Below are 16208 nucleotides of genomic sequence, written 5' to 3' on the forward strand. Positions count from 1 at the left end.
TGGTTTTGGTTTGACAGTTGAGAGTCTGCTAGACTGTTTCAGCGCATTCAACAGACACACCCACAGTATGTTAGAGCAGAGAACATCATGAAACCTTAGAGTCGGCCATTTACTATGTAGAGGGCAAACTTGTGATGTGTTGACTGAGAAATATGCAGATGATTCCTCCCCCCCAAGCATGTTAGTGTGTAACATCCACTATCCGCTCCATCTGCTTCTATTTTTCCTGAGTTACAAATGAGGAAGCATGCATAATGTCTCACGGGTTGCCTGGCAACTCTACGTCTCTCATCACCAGTCAGCGGTTATGCTGCAATTGTCAGTCATACTTTGACATGTGCATTCAGAAATTAAAAGGTTCATCCCAGTTTTGGGGCAGCAGGGTGTGATAGTGGTTAGCATGTCTGCCACACAGTTCAGGGTTCGAATCTGGGCTGCAGCCTTCCTATGTGGAGTTCATGTTCTCCCCCTGCTTTCTGTGGGTACTCCGTTTTCCTCCCACATTCCAAAACATGCATGTTGAACAAATTTTTATCACGGCCAAAAAGTAGTTATGGTTTCCCTCAGTGGGCCGTTATGACTGTTAAACCATATAAATGAATAATCGCATCATATTATTACAAATACACAACATATTGATGGACAACTAGTTTTGAAATCAGAACCTAATGAAAACTGTTGAACAATCATTCATTTTGTTTCAAAATTCTTAATGTTAATAAAGGTTAAGACAATTTACAATTTTTGTTTTGTAGCAAGAAACACAAAGTCAACGCACATGATTTGCTTTCGCGGGCCGCATTAAATGATGTTGCAGGCCGGATCTGGCCCCCGGGCCTTGAGTTTGACACCCGCACCTTAAATTGTCCATGCGCGTGACTGTGAGTGATTATCTACATGTGCCCTCCGATTGGCTGGCAACCAGTTCAAGGGTGTACACCGCAGATTGACAGCTAATCCGCAACATTAATGAGGGCAAGCGCTCCACAGAAAATGATTAGATGGATCTCAGGTTGAAACACGTTTGAAGCAGAACCGCTACCCGTCTTTGAATGTGGTTAACGTACATCTATAACTGAACTACGCGACCCTCTACCTTACCTGGAAAGGTGAGGCGTCACCATTTTAAGCCACGAGAGAGACACACCTAAAGATTTTGAGCTGATTAAATTGCTCTCTGGCATTTCAAAAAAGAGAACTGAGCATGTTTGGCCGTAGTTGCGCTAGGCTTAGTGTAAATACCGCTCATCAAACAGGAGGCGTTTAAAAGGCAGCAGCCGCCTCACGTTTAATTTTTCGCATGCCACTTGACGATTGCTTGCGGTGAAGCGCAACACTGTTGCCTTCTAGCGTAGACAGACGTCTTGCCATCATAAATTGTTCATTAATGCTACAAATTTAACATAATTAACTAATAAAACAGTTATTAGTTTGTCTTATTATGAATTAAAAGTAGGTTGATGATCAACCTACTTCAACCATCATGTAAAAATAACACACCTGTCTTAAATTTATCGACATAGTGACAAGAGTGTGCGAAAAGAAGTCAACTAGTGTCAATACTAAATAAAACAAAATAAACTATTTCAACTTTCGTAAGTGACAACGTGGAGGGCGACACCACTCTTACTGCTTACTTCACCTAACGACCTGTAGATAGTCTTCTTAGTGTCGTAGAAACATTTTTTAAAAAATAATAAAAAAGGACAAATCACAGCATAGGTGCACAGTTAATCCTGACAGAATTTACATCTTGCAAACATCTCTGGTCACTTCATTCATAGCTCAATTCCTGCACTTTTACTGTGAAAGTCTAAAGAAAAAAAAGAAAGCCTTCCAATTGCAAACAAGTTCTAATTGGCAAATAACAGACGTTCAAGTTAAATTGTAGACTTAAGTTAAAGTGATTCATGGTCCATGCCCGGCAACTCAGACTAGTAATTGTACAATAATAAAGAGCCTCCCTGCAACCCACGCATGATTCTTCAAAGTCCAGAGACTCATTTATGAGCAGTGGCACAGCAAGCCCGACTACAATGAAGAGTTTAGAAGCAGAAAATAAATGAGTGCTGCAAACGTGTCCAAAATATGCTAAGACAAACAGAAACTTGCTGCGGTCATGCACGACAAAGCCAACTCAGCCCAATGGTGAGGTGCCTACTCTAAAAATAAGTTATTCAAATAAATTTTATGGTCCAACTAAATACCCCATGTCCATGAAATAGAGAAGTCGCTGTAACTGAAGGCAATCCTGTCTTCCGAGCAAGGCACCGTCGATGGCAGAGATAAGCCGACTTGCTGTGGGGGGGAGGAAAGGTAAACACCCACAGAGATTAGACGAGGGACACGCTCAGTAAAAAAACAGTAAAAATACAGCTGTGTCCTTTCCTCCACAAAACAGAATGATCTTCAGACTTTCAGATTTCTTTTTAGCGTCAATCCAAAAACTGCTCAGTGCGTCATGTAGCAATGGTTACTAACACAAGAGTACATGGCAAGTGAAAGCTAGCCTGATCTTATCTGGAGCGTGCAAGAAGTGCCAGTGCTTGCGGGCCTCCTCCCAAACTTTGAGGCCTTCGTGGGTGTGGTTCCGGGTGTGGAAAGGACACATACGTTATCAGACACAGTAGAGCTTGTTTGGGTCAGGTGACAGTGCAGTTAAAAGATTTACTCGTGTTCAGATCACCTTTTGGAATCTTTTTTATTTGTTATTTTATTATTATTATTATTATTATTATTATTCAAATCGGTGCAGTGAAGCACTGAAGCGAAGACTTGTGCTGGTCATGTATGTAGGCCCGATGCATTAAGTGCTATTAGGGAGGATGAATTAATGTGTTTCCACAGAGATAGAGGCTCAAAGGCCACAAAAGTAATTTTCCCCGGGTGGGTGTGAGTCACACAGAGGAAGTTCCACACAGGATGGGCATCATCAGCATCAGTCATCAGAACGGCCCTGCTTTGCTATGAAGGACATGGTTCATCGTCTGGGGGAAATAAGGGTAGAAGTATGAGCTGTATGTGTGTGCGACACCAAGACTTTGAGAAGTTGAGACCGAGTCAGGACCAAGACCAAGGACGTATGAGACCAAGTCAAGATCAAGACCGAGGATTTGAGACCAAATCAAGACCAAGACCTGAAAGATTTGAGACCAAGTCAAAGCCAAGATCTTGGAAATATGGGACTGAGCCAAGACCAAGACAGTTGAGATCAAATCAAGCCCAAAACTTTCCAGAGTTGAGACCAAGTCAAGATTGGGGAGATATGAGACCAAGTCAAGACTTAGACTTCAAGTAGTCAGATACATGACCAATTTGAAATACAATCTTGAAGTCGGTCGCAAGATTAAGACTAATCTTATGTACTACAGCACTAGTGTTAAGGATACAACAGCAGTACCTTTGAGAGTGTCACCTGAGGAACAACCCATTGTATGTGTATGGTGATTTACATTATTCTGACTGGAAATGGAAGACAAAGTCCAGACAAAGTCTTTGAGAAGTTGTGACCGAATCAAGACCAAGACTTTAAAATGTCCCGTATTTAGCCAAACCCAGTTTTTCTAGTATTTGGGATGTATAATATTGTCTCTATGGTGCCTCAGTAAACATGTGAAATATGAATTAAAATCGTCCATGCAATCATGAGTTCCACACGCTTTTCTGGCGAGAGGCCTGAAATCAGGTCATTCGAACTTCTCGAGCTTATCTACATTACTAGTGAAGATTGCCACCTGCCTTTACGGTTTACGAGCCGGTGGGGTCAACATAACAAGAGTGTGCTCTCACAAGCGGGTCTTCTACAAGAAGGCAACCAATCAGAGGAAAGGGGACGGTCTTAGCCAAATATGGACAAAGCAGATACAAAACTGGGTCAAACAGAAGTAGCTGTCAGAGGGGCCTTTTCTGGACACTCATTATGACAAAACCAAGTTGTTGTTTTTTTTATTAAATTGACATTTTTATACTAAATCCATGTTAGAGAGTCACTCTATGGGGGTCTAAATAGCCAAAATGTGGGACTTTTAAGGAGAGGAAAACAAGTCAAGAGCAAGACTTCAAGGAGTTGACCAAGACTGAAAAAATACAACAAAAAGTCAAGACCACAATTGATCTTGAGTGCTACAACACTAGCGTTAAGGGCACGAAAGCAGTACCATTGAGGGTGCCACCTGAGGTATAAACCACTGTATCAATAAGTGCATGGTGGTTTACCTTTTTCTGACATTGTAGAGGAGGATTCATCCCCAATAAACAGGCCTGTAAAAACCTCGCAGTGAATGAGTTAACGTGTCTGTAGACAATGAATAGCAGAACCGCCAGTTCTTGCCTGTGTCAGATTACATGAGGTGATAAAAGCAGATTATTTTTCAAGAAAGGGAAGGATGAACAGAAACCTTAAATCAACGTCACATGTACCATTTGAAGAGCAGAGATGAGGACAAACACCAAGGCAGACTGTATTCATTCAGTCTATTGGTCAAAGATGTCACAACAAGTACCCTCACTCATCACAACACTTAATTCCATTGAGAGCCTTTGTCTGCCCTCATGTTGTCCTTTTGCCTTGTCAATGTTTTCCCTGCATGCCGATCCGCTTGGAAAAATGTGACTGTTACCCTTTGCAGTTGCATTCCCCCCTGCTCATGGGTGTGTCTGCGAAGCCACGGAAAAGCCTCTACACTAGCCAACATCTTCAAGAGTGTCAACAATGATTCACTTTGAGCACATTTCCAAGCGGTTTCACCTGTCACTTCAGGCAGTCTATTTGTTCTGGCTAAACATGAGATATTTCAGCTCAAACACATCCTGCGCATGGATGCCAATTTTCATGTTTTAGTCAAGGCTCGACCTCAGACCGGGTCTTGCTGTTTAAAATTATGAATTGGTTAATCTGGCAATAAAATGATTGTCATGGTTATATGAAGACAAAATCAATTTTCATGAAAAAAACTCCAGAAGCAAGTGCTAGTATTTGAGGGGACGCCAAAAAATTTGCAGTCTACAAACGTTTGGTGAAAGTGTTTCTTGCAAGAACGTCTGCAAATGCTGTAATGTGCATTGTCACAGGTGAGATGGCATGACTCCTTCTTGTGACTGGCTCCAAGTCAGCCCTTTAATCATTCAGGAGCACCGAAATTGAATTCCTGAATAGACAATATTTCGCCATAATATTCAGGATTTCAAAAATGTTTAGCGGTTCGGAAAAGATCCGATCTCGCTGTCAACTCTTATTTTGCCAACACCTTCTTTTTTTCCACCATAACCACAGCTTTAGGAAATCAGAACCTTTTATATACTGTAACTTTTATAGCGCTTTTGTGATTGTGTCCATGGGGAATGTTCTGTTGTTCCACGAAAGGTTAGGTAATGGCGTATTTCATCACAATGTGTCTTTCAAAGGCACACACGTCACTGTATCTCATTGACGACTGATCACGACTCGGCCTGTTTGTTGTGATCAATCATAACCATCCAGACGTTTCCATTGTCCTTGTGTTTACCTTTTTTTTTTTTTTTTCTCTTCCCCAGAAGTCCCAATGACCTTGCACACTCCTCACACGCCGGCATGACGACCACGCCGCTGTGCTGTGACCTGCTTTGATGTACTGCTTTGGTAAAGACGTGCATGAAAATGCTCTCAGCGACACCGTTTGCTGCTGACCCACTGACAGAGTTGGATCAATGCGAATGACACAGAGCAGAGAGACTAAAGAGATTTTCTCCATTGTATCGGTGTCATTTTACAGCGCAGACACGCTGAGGTTGTCAAATCTGCTTCGAAACCTACAGCCTGGGATTTAGTCTGCTCATTTATTTAATGCTTAGCTGTTGTCAATTGCTACAGACAGGCAAGGGTAGCCAGAGCAGTAGACAATCTAATCAAATGAGGATCAAAGACTGCATTCATTTACATTGCTTACATTAGTTGTTGGAACGGCGTTAATGTACAGCAATTGTGTCAATGCTGTAATTCACCGCGTGTATTGCACATTGCTGTACACAGGCCCTACAGAGAATATTTCTTAGGGTATCCTAGGATTGCCTGACAGGTCTTTTCATTTCATTATTATTATTTTTGGAATCCTATTTCTTTGACACTTCAGCTCGTCAACAGCATTTCCCAACACTCCCATCTGAGGTAATAAAGATAATATCCCTGACCAAATCGTGAACAAATGTGTTAAATGCTCAATAAAACTAAAAATCCATTTACCACATGACATGTCTTAATTTGACTCCGGAGCACGCAATTCTAATCAGACACATGCAAACAATCATTCACGAACCTACCATAACTATTACTCGGAGAAGGGGCGGATTACAACACATCTTCGCCCCTCAACTTGAATGCGCCCACAATGCAAACAGGACATCATATACACAAACAACTGTACCTCACTTTGAGTACATCTGGACATTATGTTGGCAGCAATTATCAGATGTGTTGTGTAATGTTTAGCCACAGCATCGAAAGTGGATTTGTGTTTTTGTTTTGACTCCTTCGTACTTAATGGTGCATGCACCGCACAGGGGAGCACAATTTCCCACATTTTCTGCATTTATTTAGCTCTCACAGCAACATGTTGGTTTTCATTTTAACTGCACGTGCCCGAGGGGTGCGGGTCGAGAGGGGGTCGCCGCGTACTTGCGGAACATAAATTGCAGATGGCGGAGTGTTTGAAAATGACCTAATTATGTTTACTTTGCGCTAATGCGTGTGAGCTGATTCAAACACGAGTGCAGATTTGATGTTTTTGCCTTCACAGTGAAATGTACGAACACAATGATAAAGGCAGATAAAGAGAATCAACAAAAATCATCTGTTTGGCTTTCAATTTCTTGTTCAGAAGTATTATCCCATTATGTTTGTAAATCACGGCAGATGTTTACTGTCTTGGCCTAATCGAGCGAGGTTTATCTAAAGCAAACATGACATTTCAACAAATGTGTTCATCATACAGTATGTCTCTATTCTTGTAGATTTACAATATCTTTTTTTCACTATGAACTACTTTAGTCTCTTTCATTTTCTCTAGTCTTTATTCTCTTATTATGACTTTTTTCTTGTAATATTATGATTTTATTTTTGTAGTTCTATGAATTAATTCTTGTAACAATTTTCTCAAATCTTTTATTGTGTTATTATGACTTTAATCTTATACTTTTAGAACGATATTATTGCAATTACTTTTTTCTCATATTACAGGTTTTTTTTCTTATAATATTACAATTTTGTTTTTGGCATTTTATAAAGTAAGTTATTTATAAATCCATGATTTTCTTCTCAAAAATGTTTCTTGTAACATCACAATGTTGCTTTCATAGCTTCAAAACGTGCTACTCCTTGTGTGTTAAAGTAGCAGTTGTTTGAAGGTTTATAATTACCATGACATCCATTAGCCTATCTGTGACATTTCGCCATAAACAGCAGCATTAAGATAGCAGATTTTCTTGAAATGTAAGACAAAGTCCAGACAAAGACTTTGAAGAAGTTGTGACCAAATCAAGACCAAGACTTTAAATGTCCCATATTTAGGCAAACCAACTTTTTCTAGTATTTGGGATGTAATATTGTCTCTATGGTGCCTCATTAAACATGTGAAATATGAATTAAAATCGTCCATGCAATCCTTTGTTCCACACGTTTTTCTGGCGAGAGGCCTGAAATCAGGTCCTATGAACTTCTCAAGCTTATTTACGTCAGTAGCGAAGATCGCCGCCTACCTTTCCCACAAGCGGGTCTTCTACAAGGAGGCAACCCATCAGAGGAAAGGGGGCTGTCTTAGCCAAATATGGACAAAGCAGATACAAAACTGGGTCAAACAGAAGTAGCTGTCAGGCGGGCCTTTTCTGGACACTCGTTATGACAAAACCAAGGTGTTTTCTTTTCTTTCTTTTTTTTTTAAAATTAAATTGACTTCTCATTTTTTTCTCATATTACATTTGTTTTCCTTGTAACATTACAATTTTGCTTTCATAGCTTTAAAACTTGTTACTCCTGTGTGTTAAAGTAGCAGTTGTTTGAAGGTTTATAATTACCATAACATTGATGCTAATATCCATTAGCCTATCTATGACATTTCACCATAAACAGTAGATTTAACCCATCAGATTTTCTTGGGATAAAATTATATGGCTTGGTTGTTTTGGTGTTTAAATATACAGTGTTTAATTCTATTTTGTTTAATGTGTGAGTTTTACAGTGAATTTCAACTGGGAGTGACAAATAAACAACTTGAAACAAGCACACTTGACCTCTTACTTGGAGAACAGTGTGATCGAAAGTCTTCTTTTCATCTCTTCAAAGTGATGTTATACGATTTCTAGAATGAGAACAGGCGGTAAGGAATACTTTATAAAGTGTGTTTTAATGTGTGTTTCATAAGACTGTGTTTAAACCATGTGGGAGAGGAAAAATCATTGAGAAAAATGTTTTTATACGGGTCCTCTATATTGCAGGTTTTCACCTATTGTCAGGAATCTATCTCCTGCGATAAAAGGGCGTTCACTGTAATCAACAACAATTGGTGTTTAGCTTTATATTTCTCACTCATACAGTATTATTTCAATAAATCTCAGCAGGTTTTTACTGTCTTGGCCTAATCTGGTGAGGTTATCTAAAGCAAATATGACATTTTAAACAAATGTTTTCATCGTGTCACACCAACCTCGGCCCGTGTTTATACTGGCCCTTTAATGGTGTTAAGGTTATAAAGCCAAGCCATTGGAGGTAATGTGAGTAGTGCCCTCCCATAGGTTGGGAGGTTACAAACATAGGCCACCTCTCAATGGGACTTGGCGGAAGCCATCTGCTCCTGTTTATGGTTCATTAACCCCGCTGCCCTGGAAAAACAGGCTGCAGCCCCCCTCCCCCTCACAGCAACAGGTAGAACAGGGCCCGAGCCTCGTCCCACTATCGCTCGGTGAATAAAAAAAACAAGTGTCCAAGTGTGCCATCCTGACGACCTGACGTTTACCATAAACAGTCTTACCTGCCCATGAGCCCGTATGTGTACTGGGAATCAGCCAGCAGTAACGTGATCTCGCCCCTGTGCATAGACAGGACGCACTCCTCCAGCGCCTACACACACGCGTACAAACACACACACACACACACACACACACACACACACACACACACAGACTACATCAGTGAGTTACCAGACAGCAAGTGGACTAGTAGCTTGCAAATGTTCTCCTGGAATCACCAGAGGAGACAACATTACTGTACTTAAGTAGAAGTACAGCTAGGCCTACTAGTGTAAAATAAGACTCTAGTCACAGTAGAAGTATTAATTGAAACAGCACTACTTATTACAAGTTTTTAAAAAGTACAGATTCTGAAATGTACTTAAGTACAAAAGTAAAAAGTAATTTGATATACACGATACCTGTTTAGATAACTTGGCACAATGGAAACAAAAATGCACACGCAAGTTTCTTCACCTCACTTAGAAGATGATTCAGTTGGCAAACCGACTGTGTACTGTTTAACAAGTACATTTTGAATTTCAGAATGGACCTGTTAAGCCTGACAACGTCCGACTACACATATATATGACAAAAACCAAAAATAAATACTTCAGTGTTAATATTGACAGCCACTGTCTCAGCATGCGGCACGGTGGACGACTGATTAGAGCGTCTGCCTCACAGTTCTGAGGACTGAGGTTCAATCCCCGGCCCCGCCTGTGTGGAGTTTGCATGCTCTCCCTGTGCCTGCGTGGGTTTTCTCCGGGCACTCCGGTTTCCTCCCACATCCCAAAAACATGCATGGTAGGTTAATTGACGACTCTAAATTGCCCGTAGGTGTGGATGTGAGTGTGAATGGTATGTGCCCTGCGATTGGCTGGAAACCAGTTCAAGGTGTACTCCGCCTCCTGCCCGATGATGGCTGGGATAGGCTCCAGCACGCCCGCGACCCTCATGAGGAGAAGCGGCTCAGAAAATGGATGGATGGATGGATGTTTCAGCGTCCACTGAAGATGAAATGGGGGTCGTAATGGCACTGAAAACATCAGAGGGTTTCTTAAAGGGGCAGTTGCCCCATAACGACAGGGTCGACAGCAATTTCGGGGACACATGCAAATTGTTGACTGCGATCATAAAAATAGAATATAACATGATCAAAATGACTAGATTTATCAAATAACATGTTGTGGACAATAGTATCATTTAACCACTTGTTACACATACTGTACTTAGCAGAGCAGTGTGTAGGATATGCCAAAAGCACATATAAAAATGAAGGAAAGGAAGTATAAAATGAAGGAAACACATTTTAAGAGACACCATTGTTTTGATATGTGTGCAAGTGTGACCACTGATAAGAAAACATCAGAGTTGTATTATTCTGTCATATTTCCATGACGATTGAGTGATTCTGATGAGGACACCAAAGGCAGTTCCTAGTGATATTGACACTTGTATTGGAATGCAGGGAAAATAGCACAATTCCGGCGCAGTTGTCTGTGCGTCAACATTATAGTGCAGTGTTAAGTACTTGAAGCTAAAGTCCGACCTAGTTTCTTTCAAGGAAGTGCGCTTTTCCTGCAATAACAATCAAGGAACTAACTGGAAACATTCGAAGAAACCGGGACCATATTTGGTAACTCAAATAAAACGGACATCTCACTCCTTCTCACTATAGTGCAGTATCTGATATCTGATAAGTGGGCTACTTAGTGCTTTGGGCCAAGTCAATCACAGTGCACATCGAGATGAAAAAGCATTCACACTCGCATTCACACTGAAGGACAATTTAGGCTTCAATGAACCTATATGCTTGATTTTGAAAGTAGGAGGAATTCTGAATACCTTCCCAAACAAAAACAAAAACACGTAGGAAGGCCCAACCTGAGATTCGAACCCAAAAACCCGACGTGCTCAACACTTTATCACTGTGCTGCCCAAACGAACAACAATCAAACATAATTAAGGAAATGGACAGTATATTACCTTTTTTAAAGTGGCAATTAAACAAATGATACATGTACAATCATACTTTTCAATGCATTCAACTATTTCAGTGTGTGTCCATAAAGGGTTAAAAATTAAATACTGGACTTGTCATTTCTTTTCCATGCTTTGCAAATGAAATGAGTCAGAAAGAACACGCATTTCCTCAAGCACACCCAAAGTCTTTTGTAGTCACTTAAGCAAAAGCAGTTGACGCAAACGGATATCATTTCCCTCTAAAATACAAGTCTTTTGAAATTGAAAATGAATTTGTTGAATCAACTGCAAAAACACAATTCCTCTTCTTCAGAAATACCAGTATATCTACCTGAAAGCGACCTCAATGTAAATGCGCAGGTCAGGATAGCTGACTTTTGGACTGATTTGCATATCAGCATTTAACAGAGAGATGTGATTCACAACTCGACGTCGTTGTTACCTGGCTCACGTCTCTTTCCCCGATAACAAACACCAGCTTGCAGTCCTTCTCCACCACAGTGCGGTCCTCGAGGACGGCCTGCATCTTCACCGTAACCTGCTGGCCCCAGATGGGCCGAGGGGCCGAGGGGCCGGCGGGCTCCAGCACCTTTTTCCTCAGCAGTCGGTCGTCTACATGCGGGAGAGCACAGTGGCGGTGCAATTTTTCCTTCCGTTTTTCCAAATCAAAACTACTTGTTGATCATAAAACTGATCATCAAAAATGTATGGCCATGTCTGTAATATGATGGGGGTGATTATTAGGAACATATTAGGTACAGGACAAAAAGTGCAACTGCCTTGTAATCTAACCCCACGTCTAGTCCGTAAACAAACACAGTGCTGCTCAGCTTCTGACTAGCCGTTACGTTCCAGATAACCCCTGCAATAAATGACATCCGCCAAGTAGTGACCAATTATTTATTATATTTTATAAATGAAAAAGTTTCATACGTGCAATTCAATGCCAACTTTGAATGTTTGAGTTTGTTTGACTTTAGAGAGAAGCAGGTACTTTATTTGCCCACTGAGGATCACCATCCACACACTGTCCTCAAGCACATGCCAACTGAGGGCGAGTGTGCTCTGTGCTTGAGTGACATGAACAACAGCCCATGCGGACGTGGTGAGAACAGATGATTATTTTTAAGCATTGTCACATTTCACACGAACAGTCCTGGCAATGTAGTTAGCCAAAAGCATTACAGGAACCCAGAATTCATTGCGGTGATGTTTTTAACTACAGTACTGTATTTGTAGAAAATTAAGCTAAATATTGCTCTTGACTTGCATTTGTTCCTGTCGATATTTTTTTTGAGTGTGTGCATTAGCTATCCGTCGGGCTAAGATTGGTATTTGTAAATTTATTTAATAAAACTCTGAATGTGGCTTGTGTCATAAACAGTGACATGTCTGTATCCTCAAGCAATTAGGCGAGTTGCCAGATGTATGAGTTGAGATTACTCAGTAATATCAGTCCACTTGACCTTATCTGAGTCATTGCTGCCACATTAAAATCATACAGCCAATCAAACTAACTGTACCAGAGATGTGCAGGTGAGTAAGTGCACTACATTAACCTACAGGTACAAAAAAATATGTGAGCCTCGGTATAGGGAGGGACCACTGTATTAGCATTTATATAGCAATCAAGAATGACTGATACTGTTGCACTTGTTTGCATCCTGTATTCCCTAAAAAGAAGACAAATTATTGATGTTGCACTTTTCTAAAAAGAAGCAATTTAAGGGGTTGATGTCGAATTCTAAATCTCATTAAATATCTTCCTGTTCTCACAAAACATAAGGAGTTGGTTTGGCAGTTTCTTAATTATCTTATCTTAATTACTTCATTGAATGTGTACTGAACAGTGACCTTAAAACCGAGGTATGCACTGAACCATGATTTTCAGAGTACTGTTACACTCATAGCGATTATAAATTTACACTGCTCAATAAAAGTTAGGGGTATTCGGCTTTTGGGTGAAATTTCAGGATGAAAATAAAATTCACTGTAGCCTTTGCAGGTGAACTTAAATTGACCTTCTCTAAATGTTCAATGTTTCAGTACTAAGGAGCTGAACGGCAAAATTCGCAACAGGTGTTTGAGCCATGAAAATGTCCAAGGACATCCACGTCTATGGCTTCCTGTGACTCTTCCAGTATCTCTGTAGCAACTTCCTGATGACACTCATGGCCTCTTCTGTCTAAGAACATCTCGTTTGAAGCCTCGCAAATGGTGAGGTACTGTTGAGCAATTGTTAGGCGTTGTCTTGGCTTCATGATTTTGAAATGTAAACAACAAGATGAAGAGGAATGTTTTAATACCAATTCTAACTGAACTAAGAAATTCATTGGTTGATTCCTGGATCAAAGTGTGACAGAATGTCATCGGCAGGTTGCATCAGAAATATGGAGATTGAAAGAGTAACAAAAAGGTAAAGAAGTAGACGTTGGACATTTATTGGTTGAGTCACAGATCAATGCTTAGTGTCATTAGCAGGTTGAAACAAAGGTACAGAGAGACTGGAAGAGTCACAAAAAGACATAGAAGTGACCTCTCTGGAAATTTTCATGGATCAAACACCTGTTTGGAATTTTGCCGTTCAGCTCCTTATTAGAATAGAATAATAAATTGTGCAAAACGTATTGAAATGTTGAACAGGTGGAGTTTGACACCCCTGATGCTGAATCTTACCTGTTATATGCTTCCAGTCTTCTTTCAGGAACAGTTTCTCGAAAGAGATCATGGTCCACTCCTCCATGGCATATTCCGGAAAAAGACTCTCTGACGAGCTGTCCCTCTCCAGCACATTATCCTCCAAGGACGGTTCTTGGAATCGCACCATCTTCCAGCTGTTTGTCTTCTTCAGTTCTCTCCGTCCTCGGCATTGCGTCTCTTCTCCTTCCCCTTCTGGATGAGAGGAGTTTCTGGTCTCGGAGTTCACCGATGGGACGTCTACTCCAGGGGTCTCACCTTCATCCTTCTTTGTTCTACCCAGCTCCTCCTCCCTTCCCTCCTCAGGCCCACACGGTCCGACCATACCCGCGAGCTCACATGTGGGGTCCCTCACCTCTCTCACCGCAGTGTCCTTGTGCTCCTTACAAGACTCTGGTTCCATTTCCCCTTCAGAGAGCAGTGGACACCATCTGCTCTTGTCTGCGGAATTAGATGATCCTCTCAGGTGTAAGTCAGTCAGTCAGTCGCTGCGCTGTGAACGTCCACAACCACCCAAACACACTAGACTATTACCATGATGTAATAATAATGAAAATACGAGCAATGTTTCATTAAATCCAGATGGCACCGCATCCCAAAATCCTGGCTCCATCCATGAAAAAAGTAATACGTCCCGCCAAGAGTTGTACACTTCCTGCAGTCGGAGTGCACTTTGACCTCCTCTCGCGCTCTCCCCCCGCCCCGCCCCGGCTGCCGTCCTCTACATCCACTGGTTACGTGGCAAAGACATGACATAAAAATGATCAACATAAAGAAACCGTGCAGCACGATAAAACACTCTCGGGCGGCGAGCTAGCGCGGGTACTAATCTGTGGGATTAGAAGAGAAAAACCTAATCTGCCAGAATGTCTGTAAGCTTCTTAATGACTTCACCGTTGTGCCCAATAATGCAGTTTCCATGAATGCGATTGACCAATAAGATGTCAGGAAACTGAAACTAATTTTCCTTTGGAGATCTTTAACATCACTTTTTGAAATTGAAGAGAAAATGAAAAAATGACAGATTACAGACAAATGCGTATGTGACAGCTAGACACACGTCATCGTCATGTGTTGCAGTTAGACTATGTTTGCTACTTTAAAATGAAGTCATGTTTATACGGGCTCAGGAAATGATGTAGCCTCACGCATAGCATGTTAGCATAAAAATATTCAACAAGAGGGAGTTTGTTCAAGATTGGCACACTACGACTCCTTCGGCACTTTAATCGCGAGCCAGAATTTTTAGGATCGACGCTCATAACAGCAACCTCTTGCACACTAATGTAAGTGTCGCATTAAAAAAAAGGGAGCGTGTCGTAAATTAAAGTTGTTTTCTGGCTCTCGGCCACTTGTGCTACTTTCAGAACACTGATTTAGTCACACAGTTTTGCACATGGTGTTCCCAGACATGGAATGCTTTTGGAAAAGGTGGACCAGTCATCTTTTTACTGGTTCAAAATAAGGCCAAAAAAGCCTCAAAGTTTCTTTAAATGTACTAACGGGTAACTTGAATCTACTTTGTGGACACAGCATTAATAGTGCAGTGGTGTACTCATTGCAGACTTCCACATCATCGCAGCCTTTTTGTAAATCAATACTGAATTGTTGATTCTGCGGCGTGTTGTCCATCAGGGATTCAAGTAGATAAAAAAACAATAATGAGACAAATTTTAACTGCATTTAATCCAGGAAAATTGTATCACATTTTATGAGTTATGAGATTTGTCTAATAGACAGCATATCGGGCAAAACATTAGCTATACTTGCACAATGAGATCTGATAAAGCTTTCGGAATGTTTGCAAACAATAGGCACCAAGTTACTTCCTGAACTGAACTAAAAACGAAGGCAAAAACTTGTTTGTTATGTTTGGGGTTGCACTGCCAGAGAGTCACCTTTAGGGTTTTTTACATTTTGATTTTTTTGATGAATCGATAAATCAAGTGGATTTTGTAAATAGTTGTACAGAGAAGATCGCAAGACTGCCTTTTCTTGTAAAATGATGACTTTTGTCTTGTAGTATTACATTATTCTTGTAAAAGTTTTACTTGTTCATTATTTTTTACGTTATTCTTGTAGCTTTACATTACTGTAATGACTTTTTTCCTTGTAATATTACAATTTTATTTTTGTAACTTTATAAATCAATTGATATTTTTCTCATATCTATTCAGTATGAGTTTTTTTCTTGTAATATTATTATTTGAACATCTTTTTATTTTACAACTTGTGTACTGTAGCTTTACAACTTCATCCTCATCGCTTCATGACTTAGCGTAAATCACGAATGTTTATGCATCTTTCGCCTTTTTCAACCCTTTTTTACTGTGGCCCTGATACTACTTAATACTTTATCTGTATAATGGATAATGGTTTAAAACATATAGACAATAAACTAAACATATGGTCACTACTGTGGATTTTTGTCAATTGAAGGTTCTGGAACGTAACCACCCCACGTTAAATGAGGGACTGCTCTATATAACTTTTTAGCACAACACATTTGGATTGAAGAAGGATTTGTTTTTGCACTTTTATTTAAAATGTAT

General features: G+C 40.5%; 1 protein-coding gene across 5 annotated transcripts in view; it reads right to left on the bottom strand.

Annotated features, from left to right (window-relative positions):
* fkbp16 (FKBP prolyl isomerase 16) overlaps positions 1–14470 on the bottom strand; it is a 41274-nt gene extending 26804 nt beyond the window's left edge. For all 5 annotated transcript variants that reach the window (XR_009768617.1, XR_009768616.1, XM_061677795.1 and 2 more), the window contains exons 1-3: positions 13636–14470; positions 11402–11571; positions 8997–9085 (exon numbers count right to left, since the gene is read on the bottom strand). Coding sequence is in view for 3 of the 5 variants with exons in the window: in XM_061677795.1 (XP_061533779.1) it covers positions 8997–9085; positions 11402–11571; positions 13636–14059 (683 nt within the window). In the remaining 2 variants the exon portion in view is untranslated. The remainder of the gene's footprint in view (positions 1–8996; positions 9086–11401; positions 11572–13635) is intronic.
* Positions 14471–16208: the final 1738 nt, after the last annotated feature.

The sequence above is a fragment of the Phycodurus eques genome, chromosome 5 (assembly GCF_024500275.1).
Source record: "Phycodurus eques isolate BA_2022a chromosome 5, UOR_Pequ_1.1, whole genome shotgun sequence".
Classification (NCBI taxonomy): Eukaryota; Metazoa; Chordata; class Actinopteri; order Syngnathiformes; family Syngnathidae; genus Phycodurus; species Phycodurus eques.